The sequence below is a fragment of the Dinoponera quadriceps genome, unplaced genomic scaffold (genome assembly GCF_001313825.1).
Source record: "Dinoponera quadriceps isolate SergipeBrazil2010 unplaced genomic scaffold, ASM131382v1 scaffold498, whole genome shotgun sequence".
NCBI classification, from domain to species: Eukaryota; Metazoa; Arthropoda; class Insecta; order Hymenoptera; family Formicidae; genus Dinoponera; species Dinoponera quadriceps.
In genome coordinates, this window is record NW_014554593.1 from 2093 (window position 1) to 28751 (window position 26659).

Below are 26659 nucleotides of genomic sequence, written 5' to 3' on the forward strand. Positions count from 1 at the left end.
TATGATCGGTCTAGTAGTTCCGAAGTCATTGTATTGAAAACGAGTGTGTATTTGTACCGTTCTGCGATTCGTTACGTGTTTTTAAAATGATGGTGTTGCAAGAGAAGCATGAAATTTTGCTATAAGTTGGGAAAAACGTGCGCGGAGACATTCAAACTGCTTGAAGAAATTTATGGGGATGAGACTACGAGTTCTACTCAAGTTTACGAGTGGTACGGACGGTTTAAGAAGGGTTTAATGTCGGTGGAAGAAGAGCTTAATCTTGGAAGGCGGCCCACATCAGTTAACGACGAAGCGAAGGAACAAATCTTCAATTTCTTGGTCAAAGACTGCCTAAGGTCACTGAGGGAACTATCTGAGACTGTACAGATATCATTTGGGTCATTCCAAGCCATCGTCGAGAAGTTAGGGTACACGAGAGTGGCCTCAAAATTTTTGCCTCGAATTCTCACACGTGACCAAACGAAGAACCGTTTAGCAATTCGTGAAGAACTACTTCAGCGTGCGAATACAGATGAAAAAAAAATGTTATAACCACGAAACATGGGTTTACGCGTATGATGTGGAAACGAAACAGTAGAGTAATCAGTGGGTAAGGAAAGAAGGGCCGAGATCGAAGAAAGCGCGCATGTCTCGCTCAGATCAGAAGGTTATGTTGATCGCATTTTTTGATCACCAAGGTGTAATTCGTCCTTAAGCCACGTGAGGCCTCGCATTGTCATGTTGGAAGGCAACATCTTTTCGGTTATACAGTGCTGGACGAAGTTCACATATTTCTGTATCCAGTCGGGTTAGCTGATCACAATATAGGTCTGCTGTGACAGTTTGATCTGGTTGCAACAGTTCCCAGTGAATAGGACCTCGACAATCCCACCAAATGCGAAGCATTAGCTTTTTTGGTGCAAATTGGCCTTCGCAAGGGTAGGAGGCGAACTGCCTGGCATTACTTTGGCTCTTTTCCTTACTACATTGTCATACACAATCCACTTTTCGTCATTAGTAACCAGGCGATCCAAGAATGGCTCATATTGTTGTCGAGCAAGCAAAGAAGAAGCAATAGAAATTCGATCTGCCATATTTTTTTCGCTTAATTCACGGGGAATCTAACGACACTAGTTGTAGACAAAGTCAAGCTTGTTCAAGTGGTTTTCAATTGTTATGTGGCTAACGCTTAACTTATCCCCGATCTCCCTCGTAGTCAGTAGTGGTTCATTACCCACTAAAGCCCTTAGAACGTCGTCATCAAGCTCCTTTGGTCTTCCGATGCGAGATTCATCTTGAAGCTTCATGTCACCTGACCTGAATTTTTCAAACCATCTTTGGACCGTACGCACTTTAACTTTAAATGGTCCAAAGACGAAACACAAATTTTTATGAGCTTCCGTCGCATTATGACTAAGTTGGAACTTATAAAGCATAGTGCCTAAAATGAAGTTTTTTTATCCATCATATACCCCTATTTGTCAAAATTTAATTACTAAAAAAACACCTGTAATATCAAAAATCAAAACGTGGAACTACTAGCTTTCTATTAATACCAAAATTAAATGTCTAAATCGCACAAAGAACAACGAAATAATGAACTTTTCAATTGGAGCAACAGAAAAACGACATAACTTTCTTACTAAACTAATATATATAAGAATAAACCAAATAAGTATTGTTACTGAGTTCGAAACATATGTCTGTTAAAATTGGAAAAGATGGTAAATGTTTGCTTGAAACTGTGGCATTTTATAACAACACCAAATTTGGCGGAGATATGACCGATCAAATGGCCAGGAAATATACTGTGAAAGCTAAATCCCGAAGATGGCCATTACAAGTATTTTATAATACCTTAGATCTTGCCGGAATAAATGTATGGATATTATACAAAGAAACAATGGGAGAAAATATTTCAAGGGAAGACTTCTTATATCAATTAGCCGAAGAACTTGCAGATGACTACAAAGATTTAATCAAACGATCCTCATTAAAAGCAGAAGAAATATCTTCGTGTATACTATCACAAAACGAGAGACGTATTTGGATGAAACATAAACGGTGTCAAATTTCATATTGTACTAATAATAAAACGAAGAATATTTGTGGTACATGTAATAAACGAGTCTGTGGTACATGATACGCTAAAATAATTATAACTTGTAAAAAATGTCTTTGATCTTTATGCTTAACTATTTTTTAAATTATTACTGTTATCAACTTATTATTATTATTCAATTTATATTTAATTTTCGCTCATAAAATAGTAAAATATATAGAAACACATAAAATGCTATGTCTTTTCTTAAATGACTTGTTAATTTAAAACCAAGTCATTTTAACCCCTCCGGTAGAAGTAGATATACGTCCATAGTCGGTTGTTCTAGTGTTAATATCCTACATGAACATTTGGGTATGAGAAAACTAATTGCAAGATGGATGCCGCGATTGCTAACAATCGATCAAAAACGAGAACGAGTTCGCGATTCTCAGCATTATTTGGACATGTTTAAACGCAAATCAAAGGAATTTTTGCGTCAATACATAACTGTTGATGAAACATGGATCCACCATTATACACTTGAACTGAAACAACAGTCGGCACAATGAGTTGAAAGGGTGGAAGTGCTCCGAAGCGAAAGGCGCAACAATCGGCTGGAAAGGTTCTGGTCACTATGTTTTGGGATGCACATGGAATAATTCTCATCGATTATCTTGAAAAAGTAAAAACAATCGCATGAGAATATTATACATTATTGTTGGGCCGATTGAATGATAAAATCAAGAAAGAAACGACCTCATTTAGCGAAAAAAAAAATTATCTTTCATCAAGACAATACACGCGCTAGCTCACAAATCGGTAAAAGCAATTGCAAAATTAAACGAATTGAGGCATAAATTGCTCCCACATCTACTGTATTCTCCAGATCTGGGATCAACACCCGTGTGATTTCTACCTGTTTCCAAATCTCAAAAGATGTTCCAGGGAAAGAGGTTTACTTCAAATGAAGAGGTTGAATGGGAAACAGACGCATATTTTGAAGGTTTAGAATCTTCTTATTATTTTGAAGACTTAAAGAAGCTAGAAACTCGTTGCACTCAGTGTGTTGAGCTAAAAGGAGATTATGTTGAAGAATAAAGTTGAATTTTGCTAACAAAATGTTTCTTTCATTTTCATTCTAAGGGCTTATCAATCAACCTGGTACAATAGGAACGATTTAAAATTAATTTCAACGGAATTTTAGACCGATTATTCAAGATTAGAGAGGTAATTGTTCTTCTGGGATTAATTTCAAAGGGGAAATCAATCGGCAGAAGTGTGTGATCCCATTTCTGAAAAATAATGTGCTGTAAAATATTCTGAAGAGGTGCAAGAGATTGTTCAGGATGAGCTGATTGTATTTTGGTCCGGATGACTTACAGGTTATGAAACGGGGAGAAGGGATAATATTCTTCCAGTTCATAATAATGTTATATTAACTTAACAAATGTCCAAAAGAGTTAGTCTTACAACCCAAAGTCCCCAACGAGACTAAACTACCCATGAGGTAGAATACGCGGTACTGCCGTATTATTTTACAAGGCACGCAATAGGAAACACTTCCTCACAAACGCTGTGGTGTAATTAACTGATCGTGCTAATTTAATACAATAAGCCTAACCGAAAGTCTTCGACTTAACTAATGCTCGGCATTACTTAACCAGCCTTCAATCCATACTCGACTTAACTCTTGCTTCGCTTGCAGGCGACTCATTTCTCCTCGATTCTCTTTTAGAGTTTCTCAGAGTTTCTTTCTAATCCAGTATCTCTCGGTTGAGACGCTCGCTAATATACCTATGTTAGCACCTGCTAGGTGCTGATACTTGCCACTGAAAAACCGAACTGAATATCCGGATTAGGAGCGCAATTCCTTAAATTTCTTACACAAGCAGGAGCAAACGGAAAGAGATCGAAAGTGGAATTACATATGCATATAGCATTGGCACAGTATAAGTAAGAACAATAATTTCACTCCGTGAAAAATGGTGCAAACGATTGTCTCTCGCGTATGACTAAACTGCAAGTCAAGAACATGTCTGCCAGCAGCTGTCACAATAAATATATTTTACATACATATAATTTATATGATGCAAACATATTTTGGTTCCACATATTTTCTTATATAATAATTTCATGTTTTTCCATGTTAACGTGATTTTCTGTTCTATCTAGGGAATAATTATTGCTAATAGAATAGAAAATCATGAAGACATTTAAATGACAAGAAATTGATTGCAAAAGTAAAATTATTAGTTGATTGTTTTCCTAGATATTTTGACGTTCTGATTTTATTTTAAAGTCATTATTTAATTCTTTTGCCTGAAAATCATTTTACACTTCCATTATGTATATTTACATTTACGAACTATTAATTATCATGTCAATTAATTCATACAATATTATTTAAACGGCACAGATCTCCACAGAACATTCTAAAGACGTCGTTTGGAGATTTCGTGCTGTCTGGACACAGAGATTTATTTTAGCCAGCATCTATCGTCATTCAAATTGTAACCCGCGCACACCGAACGTCTAGAAGTTCATTTCTTCAGGAATCTTGCTGCCCATTCACGGTCGCCAGGGCGTTTCTAGAGACACGCCCAAACTCGAGGCTTAGAGAGCTGAACCAGCCAAGTCTCTCCAGATATGCCTTTGATGTTAATAGATACTCAAGGGGAATCCCTCCCCTATAGATTTGTAGTTCCCGAAGAAATGTTCGTGTCACCGGACGCTCGCTTTGGAGACACGAAGTAGAAGGTAGAGAAGCTTCAAAAAGATGAGTCTTCACCACGTCCGTTAAACCAAACTCTCGATTTATTACAAAAAGAAATTGAATTCTTAAAAAAATTCTAATATAGTCAAAAGTACAAATAATAAATTCTGTCCCGTGTCGGGGAAAAACAAAACGAAACTGGTGATACAATAAAAAAAAACGATGGTTAATTGTATAGATAAAACTTAACGGTACTACCTACATATATGATCAGAATCAAAGAATACGGATAATCTAGAATGAATAAAAAAGAACACAAAAAGGTCGTTATGTTAATAATCTAATTTTTTGGCTCCAACTAAGCGAAGATATATTTTTTGAACAATTACGCCCACACCGAGGATAACGCGGTGTGATGACGTTCGTTTTCCTCGTAGAAACCCTATTACGATGCACGGCCCTTATCGCGAACACGTTGGGACCTTAGAGCATATACTATTGGAGGTAGCACGTCTCGATAAAACTATGGTCAGGGTGCGAGAGAGAAAGGTAAATTAGAGGTGACAGCTATCTCTCTCTTACTGAACGCTCATTGGTTGTTTGCTTAGAAGGAGAAAGGCCTATACGAAAGTTCAATTGCCGCCTAACTCGTCAGTTCGTCTGCTAGTCTGTATCATTTTGACGCGTTTATTATATTTGAACATTTAAGTATGTGTAAATAGTGCTGTTTGGTTTAAATTATTACAATGTCAAAAATTTGTTGCATCCCATATTGTCGTATGAGACAAGACAATCCTGACTGTTTGGATTTATGTTTTCATAAGTAAGCCTATTAAAAATGAAGTTGTGTAGGTTAAGTGAACGTTTTCGTTTTCAGTTTTGGTATCAATAATTTTTATAATTATTTTTCTTTAGATTTCCATCAGATGAAGTTATTAACAATAAATGGTGCGATGCAATAAAAGATAACTTTGAAGATTGGACTTTAAAGAAAAGTTCATATGTTTGTAGTTTGCATTTTTCAGTAAAATGCTATCAATACTCTGGTATGTGTATGAGACGTATGTTAAAAAAAGGCTCTATACCAACTATTTTTTCGGAAAGTTGTGATATGGCAAAATAAAATCTATATAAATACAAAACAGAGATTCGAACCCTGAACTTCGTCATGCCCCGACAGTTGCGCGTACCCTCGGCCACTTCGTTTGTAGAAAGATGGGCGTTAAAACTTGTATTTAACTTAGTCCCTTTCGTGGAGGCTTAGGTTTTGTATTTACGTTTAATTATTTGTTCTGTCTTAATTTAATGTTTTGATACTATAATTACTTTTTAATTCATAATTAGGGATGTATTATTTATTTATAGATGTTTTATAATGTTATTTCGTATACATTTATACGTTACAATCTCTCAAAAGTGGGGAGTTGGAATCGACCAATGAGCGTTCAGTAAGAGAGAGATAGCTGTCACCTCTAATCTACCTTTCTCTCTCGCACCCTGACCACACTATTATAACACGGACAGCATAAGGCACGCTTCCTCCAGTAGTATATGCTCTAAAGTTGGGACACGATCGGGCGCGCACAGTGGAGTGACGCAATATGCGTTATTCAACGTAACGAATCACCCTGTGGTCCCGCCGGCAACGGGGTTTGCTTCCGAACGAAATTACCGAATCCCGCCGTCTTATTTCGCGATCCGCGTCTATTTACGCGACCCACGTCTTGATTCCCCGACGAGGGGTTTCAATCGGAAACGGTAACGTTATGGGGGGAACAGTGGCGGATCTCTAGTCCACTTACCGTCGCAAAAGCGACCGGTCATTTCTCCGCGTCTCCCAGGTCTTTGTTCGTGGACTGGCACCGGGCCTTCCTTCCAAGCGATAGTTCCTCGTTCGCCGTCCCCTGGAGATCCCGTCGTTTTTGTCCTCTACGCAGTTCCTTCCTTTCTTTCTCAACGTCTTCTTTTCTCTAGCGTCCGCTCGCAACTGCCTGCCTTGCTTCTTTTTCTATTTCAAACGTTATCTACCTTTCGCGACGCTTCCTGATTCGCTGTCAGCCCCGGCCAATCGCAGTCGCGCCTCGCTTTTGTATCAGCCTGGGTCTGCGATGCCATCTACCGGAGGTCTTTACTTTTCTTCCGGTTAGCCGCGCTCCCTTATGCGGCTGAACCTCCGGTTACACTTATACCGTGGCGTATAAAAGGAGCGAATATGAATAAGTGGTCCGTTCTTTTTAGTTGCACCAGTTCAACAGTGAAGTTAAAAAGAACAGACCAAAGGATATGGACGTACAAATTTATATATTTAGAAATATCCCTAGAGTGTTCACAAATGTATTAGCTTCTGTCCATAAGACGTCACAATGCTTGCCGCGCGGCAGAAGTTCGCGCGGTAGCCTATATCATAAATGTAAATATAAATAAACTTCTAATTCTTACAGAAAAATGGCGTGTTGATTGGCTGCATTGCAAACTTTCGCCGCGCGGCAAACGTTGCTACGTTCTATGGACAGAAGCCATATATCCTATAGACATAGGGTCAATGGACATTCCGACCAGAAATGAACACAAAATGGATATCCATAGGATATCCCGTTGTTTGTCATGTCATGCTAATCGGCTAATTATTAATTGTTATAGCAAAAGTATTTGGAGTATTTTACAAATTTGCTATGAATGTGCTGGATTTGTTGAATGAATTGCTGTATCATTTTATGAATATATCTTTTTATCTCAATATATAATGTAAGAATAAAGGAAGCGTAAAAAATGCGCTGCGTGCTAGCTTAATATTTACTTATTTGCGGAAACATACATTTAATATATAACAATTATAATAATCGTAGATAAAAACATATACTGCAGCATTTTATATCATAATTTCCGAAAAAAACGAAAATGAGAAAGAAAGAAAACATTCACATGTGTGTGCACGCATATATATACCCATGTGAAAATCGCTGGCTCTGATATTTTACAAACAAACAGCACAAGTAAAAATGAATTTCATCAAGATAACGTAACAGCGTGTTAATGAAGTGTGGTGGAACAGTTTCAATTAATTGGCCTTTTGTATCATGTACAACAATAAACTGTAACGCTGCATCCAGTCTTTGAAAGGCACGTCGTCTACGGTGGTTTTGATGAGCTCCATCACTTCTTGTACGTTTTGGTTTGTCCTAAGTGTTCATATGATTGAATATCAGCTTGCTATATCAACTCTGGAAACTATCACGATATTTTTTAAATAATGCGTCTTACCAGGAGTCTAAAGTTGCATTAAAACTCCCGATCTCCTTTCGTACTTGATTGTAAACTATCCTGGAAAGGCACAATAAATTCAGGCTGATGTCATTGTACTTTTCTCGCGATGGCATCGATTTCATCGTGCATTTGATGTCCTCCGTCGGTATAGAACACTGCGATTTTATATAAATTGCATTAGCGGCCGAGTCTTTATAACAATCTATGAGAGTGTATATCGGCGTGTGTATCATCGGAAAATAAGACTTAATTTTCGAACACTGCGGATTGATCGCCATCACGGAGGCTCTGTTGAAACCGCGGATTGCGTGTCTGTGAGAGAAAATTCATACGCCACATATCAGAAATTGCGAAAATAAATTAATTGCACGATCTAACGTACAATGAAAAACGAAACGATTTGAACGCGTTGAAGTTGAGAGCACAGTAATCTATCACGATTGAAAGTCACTATCGATGAGCTTGCATGGTAATCGATTATGACGAGTCGAAATAACAGCACAAGTAAAAATGAATTTCATCAAGATAACGTAACAGCGTGTTAATAACTTCCAGAAAATCTTACAAGTGCGCGAAAATGTGCACTGAATGCGATGAATGTGCGTTACTCTATACTACCTTATCTAACGGAAAATTTAAGTAAAACATATAAAAATGTTTCCGTAAACTTTCTATATCTTTTTAGGCATATATATTTAATTGAAAAAATATAAAAATGTTCAATGAAATTTTTTCAATTGGAACACTGACACATTTGATATGTACGAACTACAGGATTTCTATATTAGATAAATATTTACGCTAACTGACAGCTAAAAATATCCATTTTTTCGTTTTCACCACAAACATCGTTTTCATCACATATTGGACAATACTTCAATTCATTTTCGTGCGTGCTTTCAGTGTATAAAAACATTTATAAAGTGCAATTAAGAAGAAGTAAACTTTGCAGAAAAAAATTAGTATCCTGTCGGTAAAGTTTTCAAATATAGTATTTCCTTAATAATATTAATCATTGTACATTGGGGCATTAATATGTTTGCAAAATACAAGAAATTTTTTTAAAGTTTTATAACAAGTTAATATAGCCAGTATTAAAGTAAGTGTGGTAAGTATAGCAGTAAGGTTATTGAATAGAAAGTATTTTACAAGGTACTTCATATTATACGTTGAAAATATTAAGATAAAGTGAAAAATGTTTGAAAAGTATTATTTAATTTTTCGATAACCTCACTTTATATTTCTATATACAAAATATTTGGAAAAATCTATTTGTTACAAAAAACCTATAATTCTATTTAAAAAATTTGCGTTGATCTAACTTTGGCAACTTTAACAACATATTCAAGTTAGGATACTGCCATTAACACGTTCGCTGCCACGCTCCTTGGGCATATTTCCTTCTATCAAGCCGCTATACGTGCTTTCTGCTTTATTCAAAAGCCAAGGGTCAAAATTAACGTGCTTATACTATAGATTAACTCGTCCTTGACATAAGAGGTCGGTAATCGACATACAAATATATTTGTGGTTGACTTGTGAGGCTCATATACCAATTACGCGTAATATATACTCGTAATTGGCACTGAACATGTTAAAAGTGCCTTTTTAAATCTTATAACTTTGAAACTTTTTGAAATATTTGTTACTAAAATGCATATATTCCAAACTACTACAGGGTCCTGGCACTTTTCGTACACCCTATATAAGTCAATTCTTCGAGTACCAATATTGTAACGATGAAACTCAGGATACTCTTGAATATATTAAGGCTCTTAGTTCCTTGCTACAAAAACTTTTATTTGATGACATCAGAAGAGAAAAGACACATGCCAAAAATTCTTGTGTTATATGTTCAAATAGAAAGATATATTTATAAAGTGACATTTTGTGATCGATTCAGCACACTTGTAAAATTGTCCGAACTTTTCTTCTCGAACATTTAATAAATAATAACAATAGAATTAATATTGGCAAAATGACAAGAAAAAAGTTAAGAAGAAAAATTCCATATTGAGTTAATTTTCCAATTATTTATTGATTGTTCGAGGGAAAGAAAAATATTCGGACAATATTACAAGTGTGCTGAATTGATCACAAGTATCATTTTATGAGCATAACTTTTTATTTGAATATATAACACAAGAATTCTTGGTATGCAATTTTTCGCTTCTGACGTTATCAAACAAGGACAGTTACAGCGAGGGATCAAGAGCCATAACACTTGTTACATTTTGTTGATTCAATTTATCTTCACACTCCATATTGTTCAATTCCCGTCATAATCAATTATTACACAAACTTGCCGACAGTGACTCTCAGTTATGATAGTTTGTTGCGTTCGTAATTTCATTGCGTCTAAACCATTTCATTTCTTTCTGTACAAAACTTTTACCAACCTGTATTGACCCACATCTCCTTTCAACATTATTTTCTGCAAAGCGTTAAGATCTAAACTATAATAGAACACGTCCAGCTCTACATTCAGTGCGTTACTTAGCCATCTCGGATTATAATCCTTGATCTGCAACGCCGCTATTTTCTGCAGCTCACAGTGCAACTTTTCTTTCGCTTCGAACATAAGCGAGGCGGTGGAGTTCAAGATGGTTATGGATTGTTGGATATTTTTCACGTACTCGTCCTGTCGAAAAAAACTTGTTGATATCGCAAGCGTGCAAAACATATAATGAGAACGTACCATCTGCGCATCGATTGTTTCTATATCGGTCGTCAAACGAGCTATCTCGAAATTCAGCAAAGAATTGTCTTGGATATCGTTTTTCAGTTTCTGCGTCTCGTTCTGCAGGCACGCCTGCTCAGTCTCTAGCTTCTTTATCTCCAATGTCAGAGTTAACCATTGGCTTATATCTTCATGGGACAACGACTACAACAAGATGGGAAGTTTCATTCTAATTATATATCTTACATTCTTCGAGTATATTCTTCTTATTAGACAGGTTGCCGTCTTTAAAGAAGCTACATATTACCTCTACTAATCCTATGAATTCCATTATATGCTGTTGGTACTTGTTGGCCTTAGTATTAGATAACATACGTCTTAATATCATGCATATTTGTTGGCCACACGCTTTTGCAATACTGATGTCTATATTTTCACCTATTGTAGGAAAACTGCTGATATCTTTAATTTCCAACTTCATTAACATGTCTAAGTCCTGTGACAATGCTTGATACAAATATGTCCACAATGTATGTGTGTCAATGTCAGCAAGAGAGCTCGATACATTTCTCCAGATCTATAAATACAAAAAGAAAAGATTGCTGTTATTTTAATATACAATTTGAATCTTTAAAAAAGTATATCAAAGAAAGATCCAAGCTGTTTTAGCGTAATATAAAAAATATTTGAATTTTCAGTAATGTAAATAATAAAATATCTCACATATTTAAACTTTTGAACACTTCAAACTTCATTTTGATCATCTTCAATGGTGACGCATACAATCCATATTAAGAGAATAAGAAACATAAACGTTCACTAGCCGTCGTCAAATTAAGGGAAAATGTTTTGTTTACGTGAGAGTTTACGATCAGCCGAAATATAATGTACTAGAGATACTATATTAAGGCTCCTGGTCCCTCGCTGTAACTGTTCTTGTTTGATGACATCAGAGGGGAGAAAACGCATATCAGGAATTTTTGCGTTATATGTTCATATAAAAAGATATACTCACAGAATGACATTTGTGATCGATTCAGACACTTATAAAATTGTCCGTGTACTTTTTTTTTACTTGAACAATCAATAAACAATCGCAAAATCAATTTGACATGAAACCATTCATCTTAACCTCTTTTCTCATGATTTTGTCAATATCAATTTTACGATTATTTATTGCTTGTTCAAATAAAAGAAAAGTGCACGCACAATTTTACAAGTATACTGAATCGCCCGTGAGAGGTTGCTAGTCCCCCATCGGCCTCCTCCCCACGTGGCAGATTGGGAAATGCTCGTCAATTTGCTGAAGGGTACCGGGAAATAAAATACCCGGGGTGGATCAAAACTAGCATTCTTGAGCAGTGGACAAAACAAAATTTAGAAATACCACCCCGAGTGGCAACCCGCGTTCTATCCTGGAAAATCCACCTTCTGATGAGGCAGGCCCCGTGAATTCTTGTGGGGAGGGGGGGGNGCATCTATTGTTTTTAAAAATTAATAATACCACCACCAGTAATGTTCTTGAAATATCTCAGGCGGAGGGCCATGTTTAGGAATGCAGTCTTGCTATTGGTATTTCAATTCACGACTTTAAACCATAAACTCAAAATGAAATGTTCCTGTGGAGTGCACGGAGACAGGCGATGGAAAGATTGACACAAATGGAAACCAGATTTCAGTTATTGCAATAGAAAAAAAACTCCTATGAACCCAAATTGCATAATAGATGCAGAAGAACAAATTAATGTGAGAGATAGGCTCGAATATAAGTTTATCAACAAACAAAAGTTCCATGGAGAATTCGACTCGTCTTCTTTTAGTCACACTTCTGACAATTGCGGGAAAACTGAGCAGGTGGGAACTTACAACTCTAATACACCCCTATATAACCAACAAAGATATAACTTGCAAGCCACGAGTGGACTCAAAAAGACGAGGCCCCAACAAACGTTACAACAAAGCTTTGCTAATATTAGATCCAGGTCACATTCAATGAGCGAATTACCAAATAAGCTCACCTCAAAAAACGCTGAGACTAGCAAACAAACTCTGATACAAAACAATTCTAGTATTCTAAGGTCTAGTCATCAAGAATCATGGAAAAAGGTTTACAACAAAAAAAGAAATGGTAACAGCCTAAAACAAATCTCGTCACGTAAACAATCCAAGGTCGACAACTACTAGCTAAATAAACTTGTTCAAATATCCAAAAGCCTTAATAGTCTTGAAGAAGATGAAGAAGAACAAAACAATCTGGTTAATAACGACATACCAGAAAAGACAGATAATCCCTCTCCTATCTTTGTAGCTAGAGTCACCAATATTCAACCGCTCACACACTTGCTAGAGAAAATCGTCAAAAACGAATATGAACTTAAAATTATCAACGGCGAGCAAGTTAGAATTCAGCCAAAAAATTCCGTCGCATATATCAATATTGTCAAAGAGCTTAAAAGTAGAGGCATGGAGTTTCATACATCTTTTTAGTTTAGCATAATTCTCATACATATAAATCGAAGCAGAAAAAGGGATTCAAAGTTGTATTTAAGAACATGCACTCCTCAACCAACACAGATGAAATTAAGAAAGAACTAGAAGAATTAGATCATACGGTAACTAATATATAGAATATTAAAAATAAAGGCACCAAAAAACCGCTATCAATATTCTATGTTGGACTCAAACCGAACTCAAATAAGCACATAATATGAAGTCAAAACGCTCTTCCAATGCAAAATCAATTTCGAAGCACCACATCCAAAACGGGATATTCCACAATGTTCCAAAGACCAGCATTATGGACATACCAAAAGCTTCTGCTTCCAAACAGCTTGATGCGTGAAATGCGCTAGTGACCATCTAACCATCAACTGCTCACGCAAAGATCCGACCTTGTAAAATGGATTTTTTGTGACGGCAATCACCCGGCTAATTATAGAGAATGCACAATCTATAAAGAATTCCAAAAAAGCAGATATCTTGCTCTTCGAAAGAAAGTATCAGTATCGAACTTACAACTTAAATTAGAGACGCAAGCTATATCCATTCAAACAAGACTTGTTCAAACAAATAACTCCTATGCGGCTGTAACAAAAGTTGCAATTTGCCAGACTAACTTAAATAACCAGAAGAAATTCGGGATTCCCAAACCACCTTTCAATACCTGGTTAATAATACGCAAACTAATGGTATCCAAGAGTTAAAATATATACTAAATGAGCTCATAGCGAAAATAGGCTCAATGCTAGCTAAACATCTTAATAACTGCTGCCCGTAAACCATTAGAACGGACAAGGCAATTAAAATAGCTTCCTGGAATATCAACGGGCAATTCAAACATTTACAAGAAATTAAAACATTTATGCACACAAGTAATAGTCATATTACTCGTTTCAGAAACCCATTTTATTACTAAAAGTTATTTTCGCGTTCCCGGTTATATACCCGCAGGTCTACCCGCATGCACCCGGACGGCAAAGTTCACAGTGGAACGGCTGTATTAATAAGGAATGACATCAGACATTTTGAAACTGACAAGTATCAAGAAGAATTTATATAAGCCACAAATGATTATTGAGAACTGGGGGAGAACAAATGGTTATTGAGAACTGGGCTGGCAATATTGTTATCTCCGTTATATACTCTCCACCTAAACATGCAATCAAATATGAACAATGACATTCTTCGAATTTCTGGGCAATTGATTTATTGTCGCCGGCGACTTTAACACCAAAAATATATACTGGGGCTCCAGGCTAAGTCAACCTAAAGGTCGTGAATGTCACAAAGCGACAGAAACTATGAACTTCAGTACCTTGTCTACCGGGGAGCCTACATACTGGCCATACTTTCAAGAGATTTTAACAGCCAATCTCGACACTTCTATTCCTTTAAAGACTGATGTCGACATTATTGATGCAGTCGAACATTTTAACTACTGTGTTCAGCAAGTCGCATGGTCATCTACCCCGATATTAGATCACGCAAATGTCAATGTAGTGTGTTCGCGGGCAATCAAAGTTAAGTTGGCAGAAAAAAGGAAGTTGAGAAAGCTATGGCAAAGTAACAAATGTCCTACGTTAAAGACTAAACTTAATCGTATAATAAAGGAACTTAAAAGTCTGTTAAACAGAAAAAGAAACCGAGGAGTACAAGAATACTTAAGCAAGCTAAGCCCTTCGGCTGCAACAAACTATTCGCTTTGGAAGGCCACTAAAAAATTAAAAAGACCACAAATCCAACACCCACCAACACCCATCAAAAAACAAAATGAAAGTTGGGTCAGAAACGATGAGGATAAAGCCGAAACTTTTGCCTTACACCTCTTCGAAGTCTCCAGGCCAAATCCGAAGGAAATCAATCAAGAAGAGGAAGACAGGTTAATAGCAAAATCCACTACAATACCTAATTCGGATACTCTTACTAAAACCTTCTCAATCAGAGAAGTAAAAGGTATAATTAAAGATCTAAATTCAAAGAAAGTCCCAAGTTATGATCTCAACCAATCACATACTGAAAAAACTACCAGACAAAGAATTTAAATACATCACTCAACTATGTAATGCTGTCCTTAAACTGGGATTCTTTCCTCCCCAATGGAAGGCGGCCCAAGTTACAATGATTTTAAAGCCTGAAGAAGCAGCAGAAGCAGCAGAAGCAGTTGAATCATATAGACCGATCAGTCTGCTAACTGTTCTATCGAAATTATTTGAAAGGCTGCTGAATCTAAGGCTTCTCCCAATCATCGAGGAACGTAAACTACTTCCCGATCACCATTTCGGTTTCCGTCGCAAGCATGTAATCACCGAGCAAATTCATAGAATTTTCAAAGGAATGAATTGCGATATAGAAGCAGGTAGATACCGCTCTGCGGTCTTTCTCGATGTTTTGCAAACATTTGATAAGGTGTGACACAATGGCCTTTTACACAAAACCAAAAATAAACTACCAACCGACTTACATGTTACAAAACCGTACTTATTACACAGGAAGTTTATAGTTAAACACGGTGATGCTATCACCCAATTACAGGAGATTCAATAGGGAATCCCTCAAAGCAGTGTCCTTGGACCAGTGTTTTACCTAATTTATACAGCAGACCTCCCTGTAATATCAGGAGTCATAACTGCAACTTATGTGGATGATACAGCTATCCTAGCGTCTCATAGCGATCCGACATAGCGTCATCACGCTTATAAGAAAGCCTCACTCACATTCAAAAATGGCTGAAAAAATGGCGTATCAAGGTTAATGAGACCAAGTCAACACATGTAACGTTCAATATTCGTCAAAAAATATGCCCACCAGTAACTCTGAATGGCTTGAAGATCCCTCAGGCTCAGGAGGTCAAATACATTGGTCTATGTCTCGTTCGGAGATTAAACTAGAGAAAGCACATATTCAACAAGCGTAAATAGCTCAGGCATCAGTTCAGCAAACTATACTGGCTGAAGGCTCTAGGTGGAAAATCGCAACTAATAATCGATAACAAGCTTTCATTGTATAAAACCATCCTTAAACCCATTCGGACTTATGGCGTCCAACCATGGGAAACGGCCTCAAATTCTAATGTAGAAATAATACAGCGATTCCAATCCAAATACCTCCGTATATAGTCACCGACGCACCTTGGTACGTTACAAACAAAATTCTATACTATGACCTCAACATACCAATGGTTAAAGACAAAGTAAGAAGACTAAGTCATAAATATAATAGTCATCTGGAGGAACATCCCAACATACTGCAAACCTCATGAGAGAGGCTAATATAGCACACAGACTAAAAAAAAGACAACCACAGGATCTAATCGTTTGATTGATTTGGCACATATTGGGTACATGTCATTGGACACATGCCTTTCTAGACAATAATTAATTGTTCAAAATATTACTAAATGTTGCATTAAGAAACAGCTTATAATAAACTTTGGATGTTATAAAAAAAAAATACTGAATTGATCACAAATATCGTTTTGTGAATATATCTTTTTATTTGAACGTATAACGTAAAAATTCTTCACATGCGTTTTCTCGCTTCTGATGTCATTAAACAAGGAGGACAGTTGCAACGACTATCCAGAAGCCTTAAGCGCGTTAAAATGGAATACTATTAAAAGTGAATGAACTAAATGTCTATCAAATAAAAAAACATGTTTTTTTTGGATACTCATGGCAGTCTGTCTATCAGATAGTGAGTAGCGCTTACAGAGGTGGATTACAATGTTGCAGCAGCAGGATCAGGAAAAGCATGACATTTTTTCATCTAATAATAGTTGTGTTCAGCAGAACATTTCTTTTACAATTGTTGGAAGTTTTCTGTGCTGAAATTGGATTGCTTCTCTAAGATCTAAGTGAATAATTAAATATCAACTTAGAAAACTTACAACAGTTGCAAAATAAACATTCTGCTGAACGTAGCCATTTGGTTCGTTCACTCTAAGCGGTATTCCATTTCGCAATATTTTAACGTGTTTAATATTGTTATCTCTAGTACACTATATTCGACTAATCACAAGCTCCCAAATAAATATCTTCTTTCTTTAGTTTGACAACTAGCAAATGTTTATGTTTTTTATTCTTTTGACATGAACTGCATGCTATATCGTTACTAAGGATGATACAAATAAGGATGGAAATGTTTTGAAAGGTCAAATATATAATATTTTATCATTTAATATTACTCAAAAATTACTTTTTGTATCGCACTAAAACAACTATGTATTGGTTTTTATTAGCTCTTTCCTTGATATTTTTTGTTGTAAATACTCTAAAGAATATTTTTATTAATTTTTATTTAACCTTAGAATAAAATACCTACTTGCTTCCTGTCTGCTGTTGAACGTAAATTTGCTATTATATTTAGGTTCTCTCTCAATTTATTCTCATCTATGTCCTTAGCTGTGTTTAATATTAAACATTGACACACTCTACTCATAACACCACAGTCTTTTAATTGTTGACTTGTTTCATTATGTTTTAGTTTTATAAAATTTTTTCTAATACTGATTGTAGAACATTTGGTTCTTATGTTCTTTAACAGCTGTACTAAAAATTTAATTTATCTTAACAAAAAATTGTATCAAAAGATCCTTGAAATGAAGTTTTATCTTACTTTTCTCTCTGATATTATAATCTAGATCTTCACAGTTTTCTTTAATCAGTGCTATTTGATTTTGTAATGTGTCACTATTAGACCTCAATCGTTTTAAATCCTTTACGGTTGCAATTGTGAAATCATCCAATCTATGCCGTAGCTTGTACAGTAAAATGTTCTTCCTTATTTTTTGTATTTCAGCCATAGGAAGTATGGAAGGAGAAATATCTTCCCATAGGAGCTCCAGTACTCCTTTGCATAATCTGTTAGAAATAAGAGATTGAATATAACAATAATAACAAGAGTGCTCGTATAAACAGATAAAAATATTAAACCTTTTTTGTACTGAATTGTTGTATATTGCTAGTGGACAATAAAGTTGGCGGGTCCATGCAAAACTATCTATAACCTCATCCATACCTAATTTGTCCCTTATACTACAAAGTTGTAAATCTAAGTTAAAAAATCACAATCTATAACGAAATTATAATTTTATAAATATTTTGTAAATGTATATTTTATATATTTTTGTATATTTTATAAATATTTTTATGTATAAATATATATTACATATATACACTTCTGCACTTTACTATTGTATTCAATAACATCAAGTAACGGTTACAAGGTAATTATTTGCTCATAATATTTTATGGATATTAAATTCCTTTTATCGCAATATTAAACGTATATTTTAGACTGTATTCCGTTATAAACACGCAACGCTCAAATCACCTTACCAACTGTTCCAATAGACGCCTGCAGGGTTCACCGCGTACTGATGTACCTAGCTTTATAATTAGTTTCCTGAAGCCCGTATCAGGCTACGAATTGAGGATTGAGATTTATATTGAATTTGACCAATCAGTACAAAATAAACCGAACTCAAGTTTAATGTAATTTAGTGAACTTTGTATTGATTGGTCAAATTTCTATTCAATCTCAATGTTTAATCCATAGTCTGATACGGGCGTTAAGGTAAAATTTCATAGCAGAATCGAGCGCATAGATATATCATAACTAGACAGTGCATTCAGCCGAAACGTCGTTAAATGCTAGAGAGAGATAGTTACAGTAAAGGTATGTAACCATAGAGATATAAGACTAGAGGGAACAAGGGATATATGCTACCTGTAAGTGGAAGTGATAGAGATGAAAAGAGAGATGGATGCCGAGTGTCCTATCTGTCTCTTTCTAGTCGAGTGTTGTGATTGGTTGTTACAATGAGTCTCCAAGCGACCACGCGACGTCAGGAGGGGAGAAAGCAGACTAAAATTTCGTNCCTCTCAATACGATAAGGCATCCCGTTGCTAACATTAACAGGAGCAAGAAACCTGAATCCAAACACCACTCAGGACCGACGCGGCGATATCGACGCGGTGACATCATACTGATAGAATGAATTTCTTCCATCTCCACGACTCCATTAGCCAACCAGAAAACGACTCTCAGCGACAAAGCAACGTATAAAAACGCGCGTATTCGTTGAGAAGGCGATTCTTTTCTCGTAATTAGCTTTTGGTATTTGTGTACTTATATACTTTGGAATATATTAGTCGTAAAATCCGACTGTGTAGCAATTATTTTTGTCTACCCCTTATTTCTCGAACGTTGCGAAATCGAAATTGGAATCGCGGGCCGCATCATCCCGCGCAGCGCCGGAACATCCGAGACCGAGCCAGGAGAACGAGCGGCTCTGATTTCTCACCAGATTCATCGGTCGTTTCGCCAGACTCCGGAGATGCAGGGTAAACTCGGTGAAAAGCAGAGTGACTTAAAAGCGGAGTCATCACTCTGTTGACCGTCCACTCAAGTCACTGATTTTACTACTTTCAAATTTCCCTATATAGTTATCTATCGTGGACGTAACAAGGTACCATTCTGTCATCGTCTGATAATGTGTGGAGTCGGAAACCAACTCCACTATAAAGGTTTCTTTACTACGCTTTTATAGAGAAAACGGAATGGTACCTATACAACAACTATCTTTTTTTACTTTTTGACGGTTTCAAATAATGGGAGACGTTGAGACCGCCTGGCCTAGTTATTATACGTATGTAAATATATAATAGAATATCTGCTGATTGGGTCGATGTTTGAATCTTGTCTGCTGATTGGCTCCGACGCTCGACGCCACCATGAAATTGTACTCTCTTAAAGCTCTTAAAGCCCTTATCAGACTATGGATTGAAGAACCAGAATGAATTTAAAGTTGACCAATCAGTGCAAAGTTCACTAAATTTCACTAAATGTGAGTTCAGTTAACTTTATATCGATTGGCCAAATTTAATTTAATCTAAATCCCCTATCCATAGTCTGATACGGTCTTAACACACATGCTGAGGAGATGGGTGCGAGTGTTTGATGAATTTTACTCAGAATTTGCAATTTATATAAATTCATTAAATTACTCAAAGATAAAGATAATATCTAACTTAGAAGGATTCTTAAATGCATAGTATATAATGATAAACTACTAATATATGCATAATCTTATATTTTTGGAAGTAAACTGTGTTTCTGTTTTTCATTTGTTGATGTACGTTCTTCTTATCCCTCGGCAGAAGTTAAGTCATTATCATTAACCTGATCATCAAGTTTTCATTACTTGTATTATAAAATAATTTGAACATATCTAAGTAATGAAACACTCACGACAGTATCAGGATGGCTTCCCATTTGGAGTAATTTGTTTAAGCGTAACTTGCGTCAGCTAATCAAATCGTCTCAATTATCACACAAAAATCCGTCTAGTTATTTGACACATTTTAAGCTATTGCCCATACGCCAAATCCAATAGTCGCGTAAACTGGTAATGCATGTGCATTAGTGACATGTGTGCATTTGCAGACGGTGACAATTTTTCGGTTTTTTGAAAAAAACAAAAAATTCAGATTACAAATTTTTTAAAGAAATATTATATAAAATTTCTAAAAATAACCCATTCAATACTTGAATGTAATTCCACACATCACTTGCACAGTATAACAAAGTAATTTCAAGATTATGCCAGATAATTATAGCATTATCTATCATTTGTATTTCTTGGCTAGTTTTAATAGTTTGCTACGGTTTATATATTTTAACTTACATATTTTATTTTTTTAATATAACACAAATATGGATATTGCGGATGATTCTTCAGTTTTAATATAAACTTTGTTGATTACGGCTACACACATTGCGCTTTCACACATTCTTACGTACAAGTATGCAATCCCCATGGTACGTATTTAACCAAATATAAATAATAACAGCCAATCGAGAACCCATTTAGTGTTTCTGCTCTATTGAACAACAGAAGGCCTGATCTGTTATTGGCTACTCTTTACGCGAATTTAATGAAATACGCATCATGTGAATGCCAATTTTTAGAATGGCGTTTTCTAATAAATTTCTATTAAATTACTAGACCAGATTACGTTTAAACCCGTAACAGACTACAGATTGAGGATAGAGATTTAATTAAATTAGACCAATCAGTGCAAAGTTGACTGAACTCAAATTTAATGAAATTGAATGAACTTTGCACTGATTGATCAAATTTCAATCTCAATCTTCAATCCATAGTCTGATACTGACTGCATGGCGTTTTCGATTTGTTGACTCTACCTAACTTGGACAGCACTCCAGTCATTGAACTAAGGAACATACTAGAATGAGCACTGCCTTTAGGTCTGTTCGTTTTCGCTGCACCGCTGAACTAGTGCAATAAGTTGTAATGAGAAAACATATACTTGTCTTGCTTCAACTTATTGCACTAGTTCAGCGGTAGAGCGGAAACGAACAGACCTTTTGTTCCTGGCAGATGACCTCGTGCCAAGGAAAAAAGTATCAAAGTAATATTTTCGTTTCTGCCTGTATGTATGACTTTATCTTAACGACAAAGGTCACGTCTAAGTAGTATCTCGTTCTCTGTTTTATTAACATGCTATAGTGTCAATATAGGTTAAAGCCAACGACACACGATGCTTGTTTTCGTGCTGAATTGTTTATTAGATAGAAATACTGCGTTTTGATTGGTGTATCATCCATTTTTGGAAATGCACCAATCAGAACGCAGTATTTCTATTTAGCATGTAATCCAGCACGAAACAAGCATCACGTGCCGCTGGCTTTAAGAAAACGCTATCAAATGCAAGCTCCGTGAACAACAGTAGCGTTAGCATTGGTAGCGTAATAATGTGTTCTTCGAATGCACCCTTAACCAACAATAAAGTAACATGAAGTAAAATATAAGAAATTTATTACTAAGTACGGTAGCATTAATAGTACGTGAATTGGATTCTTCATCAGCATTAGAAAGCGATGATGAAGAATTAGAAATATTGTCCACAAAGAAACGAAGAGAAATATTTATTGTTCAAAATTACGTAGAGCACATAGTATCAGCATTAACAGATGAAGAGTTTAAAGCTTATTTAAAGTATTATTTAACAATAATTATTTTACAGAAAATATTGACCATCTCTGTGGAAATGGAGAAATACTGCATTTAAGATATATTTATTAAAGAATTTAAATAAGGCTCTCCCTCTCCCCCCTCATTCTCTTTTATCAGAGATCAAATGTATGAAAAACTACCCCTGAGAAAAGTGTAATATACTAATACAATATAACTAATACTATTCTACATAGCTAATATTATGTTCATAAAAACTCAGTATGTTGTATCATAAGTGTTTTGTAATGTATTTCTTTATGAAAGTATACATATATAGTAAAAGATGAACAATAAAAAAAACTCTATATTTTTTCACTTCCATATCTTTTCTAATCTTATCCAGTTTATTTAATATTTGTACTTTTCATTCCATCCTTTCTTAACCATATCTTTTCTAATATCTAGTTTATTTAATAATTGCATTTTTTATTCCATCCTTTCTTTATGTCTCCTCTCTCTTTCCGCCTCTGCTATCTCGTGACTCTCTATAATTGCTTTTGCAATGCCATTGGTTTTACGTTTACCTGAAAATACATACACTTCGTAAAAAATACCGTTTAAAGACTTGTACTCACTATTCTAGGACTCTGTTCAAATTTTCCATCAGAGTTTAGTGTTGTGAACACAAGACGTACTTTGATCAAGTATGAGTATGATGAATTACGTGAGAATTTGCCTTTATCATTCAACACTTTAAAGGAGCTGTTGTTGGAGGAATCATTGGAGTTGCTGCTGAAACTTTCGACACCAGTTGATGGTGCAGTTGATGGAGGCGCTATTTATGGCTTCCTACCAAGAAAATTATCCATGATCTATTAAATATATAATTCTATCCATGAAACAGTTAAAATAACATTAAGGCCGATATTCATACTCGTATCTCATATGTAAGACCGTCTTAAGTTCATCTTCAGGTGCTCTATGGTTCATTTTATTGACTACGAAACATCTGAAGATGAATTTAACACTTTTGCTGCCGATCCCGCGCCAGTGCGTGGTATGGCGTCAATGATACAGAGCCAATCACGCGCTAGCGCGGGTTGTGAGATGATATATCAGTAGCCAGTCACTCGTTCGGCGGGGTACTAACTATCAACACATCCTCACGTGACCGGCAGCTAACGTGTTAATCTATTTGTGAAAACAGGTAATTTAGATAATATAGGTCTTGTCAGTTGTTGTTGGACTGACCGGAATTAAGAGATATGTTCTTTTTTTTTAAGAATTTGGGAGAGATGATGAAATGTGGTTTCACAGTATATTTTTTGGACTTTAGGCGCACAAGAATTGCATTAACTGAAATACCCCCAATGTATATCATTGCGATGGATGCAAATCAATAAATAGTTGTCTATTTTCTCAAGATATTCTATGCAAAATTTTTATTATATCTCCTCTTTAATATTGGGTTAGGAAAAAAAATCCTTTCACAAATTAGAAAATAATCGAAACGTATTTTTTAAATTGTTTACAACCCATTTATTAAACCAAGTATGTGCCGTTTTGATCGATGATTTTTTGCTATTTCTCGGGTAAAACTATTATTCCATCGGTGTAGAACTTCTGACATTTCTTGGCAAAAACCGAGACAAGTGATTTTCGCAGACCTCTTTTGAAGTCAAGTTTACTCTATTAAGGGAGTTCTGCAAAGACTGAAATAAATGGTAGTCTGACGCTGAAAAGCCAGGACTACACGATGAATGCATCAATACTTTCCAGCTAAGCTTTCTCAATTTTTGCCGAATCGTGAAAGATGTGTGTGATCTGATGTTGTCATTATGGAAGACAACGCGCTTTCAATTCTGGTCGCTTTTCTTCAATCGATCGCTTTAATCGCATTAGTTGTTGAGAGTATAGATCAGAATCAATCGTTTTCTCTGGCGTCAACAGATTATAGTGAAGGATTCCCTTCCAATCCCATCAGACATACAGTATTACCTTTTTTGATGCCAATCCGGGCTTTGCGATCTTTTGTAGTGCCTCACCTTGCTTCAACCACGATATTTTTGGAACATTATTGTCGCATGTTATTCACTTTTCATTGCCCGCTATCAATCTTTCCGGAAATGGCTCAATTTCGTTTCGTTTCAGCATCGATTTGCAAATAGGAATTCGGCCCATTAAATTATTTAACATCAAATTATGTGGCACCCAAATATCGAGCTTCTTTATACACTACTGTCTATAAGTATTTGCCCACCTATTAATTTCAAGGTTTTTAAAAAAATATAATGTGAATGAATTATGTGAACAAAATATATGTGAAAACAATTAAGAACAGTATGAAAGAAACAATTTACAAGAGAAAACAATTAAAGTTTTGACTCATCGATATGGCTACTCCGCTTTTGAATAACAGTTTAACAAAGTTTAAGCAATCTTTTAATGAGTTTATTTAGCGTTTTTGTTGTAATTTTTTCCATTCCTTTTGTAAAACTTTCCAGAGGTGTTCAAAAGAAGTTGAACATATTTTTTTGATATTTCTGTTAAGCTTGTCCCACAATAGCTCAATTGGATTGAGGTCTGGTGACTGCGGTGGCCAAATCATTACTTCTAGTTTTCCTTCCTTTGTCAATTTTTCCAAATACTCTTTGCAGATTTTAGAAGAGTGTTTTGGATTATTGTCGTGCTGGAATATAAATTTGCCAAAAATACGCATCCCAGACGGCAACATTTCATTCCCAAGAATATTGAGGTATTACTCTTTTTTCATTATTCCTTGAACTGTACAGATGTTTCCGATCTTGTTGCCGCCAAAGCATCCCCAAACCATCACAGAGCTTCCACTATGCTTGACAGAGGGAATTAAACATGCGTCGGACATGCGCTCAGCTGGTGATCTACGAACGAAGATTCTTAGCTTTGAACCGAGAACCTCAAATTTTGACTCATCGCTCCGAAGGACAGATTCGCAGTTTTCACTTGTCTAGTTTTTGTATTTTTTAGCCTATTCCAATCGTTTCTTTTTTTTATTAATGGCTTTTAAGAGTGGTTTCCTAACCGCTACTCGACCATAATGTCCAGCCTCTGCAAGTTTGCGTTTTACTAGTTATGCTGATGGGGTTAGCTTGATTCAAGTTCATCTGCGAAGTGATTTCTGCAGCGATAAGGCGTCTGTTGCGTTTGCTGGTAATTACCATGTTTCTGTCCTCTGCTAATGTCGTAATCAGAAGCTTTCCAGTACGTTTACTGTTGGTTAAACTATCGCCGTTTTTATATTTCTGGATGGAACAATCAACAGTTCGCCTTGGAATGTTCATTTCAACCGAAATTTTCAGTTAGATTTGCCAATTTAGTGGTGCGCGATAATCAAAGAACGCGCACTTCAAGAGAGAATTCTTTTGATTTCGGTATTGTTCAAATTTTTTTAACAATACTCACACGGACAGCTCGTTATAATAAATGGATGTTTGTTCTTCAAGGTTTGGAAGGAAACTAGATATTCGAGGACAGAAAGTGACAGCTAATCCCATTTCAATTATATAAGAGTAAACAGAGACAACATTCATATCATAAGAAAAAACATTCATATCACAAGAAAAACGTAAACAAAGGTGACAGTCTAAACTCTGGAAACATGCTAATCAGCGTAAGTATATCGACGTGCGAAAAACATCACTTTCAGTTTGATTATTTCCTTTATTATCTGACATTTGACATTTAAAAAGTAAGCAAAGCAATTACATTTATTAAAATTGACGAATTTTTTGACATAAACAATTGGGGTGGGCAAATATTTATGAACGGTAGTGTATATCCAGCCTTTATGCAAATGTTCCAAAACGATATTATGATCGATGTCTAGCTCTTTAGCTATGTAGCAGCTCTAGCTGCTTACATGATGATTTGCCTCAATTTTTTGAAAAATTTCATTGACATTTTCCACAATAGGCCAACTGCAACGATATGCACCTTTGACGTCAATGTTTCTAATTCAAAGTTTCCATTTCAAAATCAGCAAAACCAGTTCGTTACTCTTCGTCTTGTTCAAGCATTCTCTCCATCAATTCAAATTTTTTCTTTGCTTTGTACAGGATTTTTCCCCTTTTTATAATAAAAAAGTAAAATGTGTCGAAAATATTCCCGATTTTCAAATTTGATTGAATGTAATAATATTGTTCAAATTTAAAATGAATTTACTTTAAAATGTTCTATAAAATGGTATCTTTCCAACGATATAAAACCTAATCATAAAATAGCGCCATGTCAAAAATCGACTAGACATCGGCAATTTGTAAAAACTTTTTCCCTAACCAAATATACATATTCAATTTTCAGTAAAATGTGTATTTACTCTGATTTTACACACTATGAACATTGCTGACTAGCATTACTCTGAGGTCAAGATAATCCCAGATAAATTATATTTTCCACTTCTTTATTTGTCTCCTTGATATATATTTTTAGAATTTTTTTATAAGTCTATATTATAATAGG

The 26659-nt window shown here is 35.6% G+C and overlaps 1 protein-coding gene and 1 long non-coding RNA gene across 5 annotated transcripts; one reads left to right on the top strand and one right to left on the bottom strand.

Moving 5' to 3' along the window:
* Positions 1–7520: 7520 nt before the first annotated feature.
* On the bottom strand, positions 7521–18545 carry LOC106752256. Of its 4 annotated transcripts, none has more exons than XM_014633826.1 (9): positions 18519–18545; positions 18114–18215; positions 17797–18041; positions 17503–17729; positions 10991–11260; positions 10702–10887; positions 10403–10644; positions 8001–8315; positions 7521–7918 (listed from the first exon to the last, which is right to left on the bottom strand). In XM_014633826.1, exons 2-9 carry the CDS (start codon positions 18194–18196, stop codon positions 7798–7800), a joined length of 1689 nt encoding a protein of 562 aa, XP_014489312.1. In that variant the 5' UTR covers positions 18197–18215; positions 18519–18545; the 3' UTR covers positions 7521–7797. The 4 variants fall into 4 exon arrangements, with proteins under 4 accessions (XP_014489312.1, XP_014489310.1, XP_014489311.1 ...); XM_014633824.1 differs by lacking the exon at positions 18519–18545 and adding an exon at positions 18349–18507; XM_014633825.1 differs by lacking the exon at positions 18519–18545 and adding an exon at positions 18349–18507 and having other exon boundaries at positions 18114–18251.
* Positions 18546–22736: 4191 nt separating this feature from the next.
* LOC106752255 lies at positions 22737–23587 on the top strand. Its single transcript, XR_001375136.1, has 2 exons — positions 22737–23369; positions 23446–23587. It is a non-coding gene; the product is annotated as an uncharacterized LOC106752255 (long non-coding RNA).
* The last annotated feature ends 3072 nt before the right edge of the window (positions 23588–26659 follow it).

What these genes read in the sequence shown, in the direction of transcription:
- LOC106752256 (XM_014633824.1), bottom strand. Translation starts at nt 18,389, where the DNA reads ATGTTATTGAATACAATAGTAAAGTGCAGAAGTGTATATAT. An exon ending in TTATAATATCAGAGAGAAAA is followed by an intron (nt 17,730 to 17,796) that starts GTAAGATAAAAC and finishes TTAAATTTTTAG; the next exon opens with TACAGCTGTTAAAGAACATA. An exon ending in GGAGATGTGGGTCAATACAG is followed by an intron (nt 8,316 to 10,402) that starts GTTGGTAAAAGT and finishes TTTCTCTCACAG; the next exon opens with ACACGCAATCCGCGGTTTCA.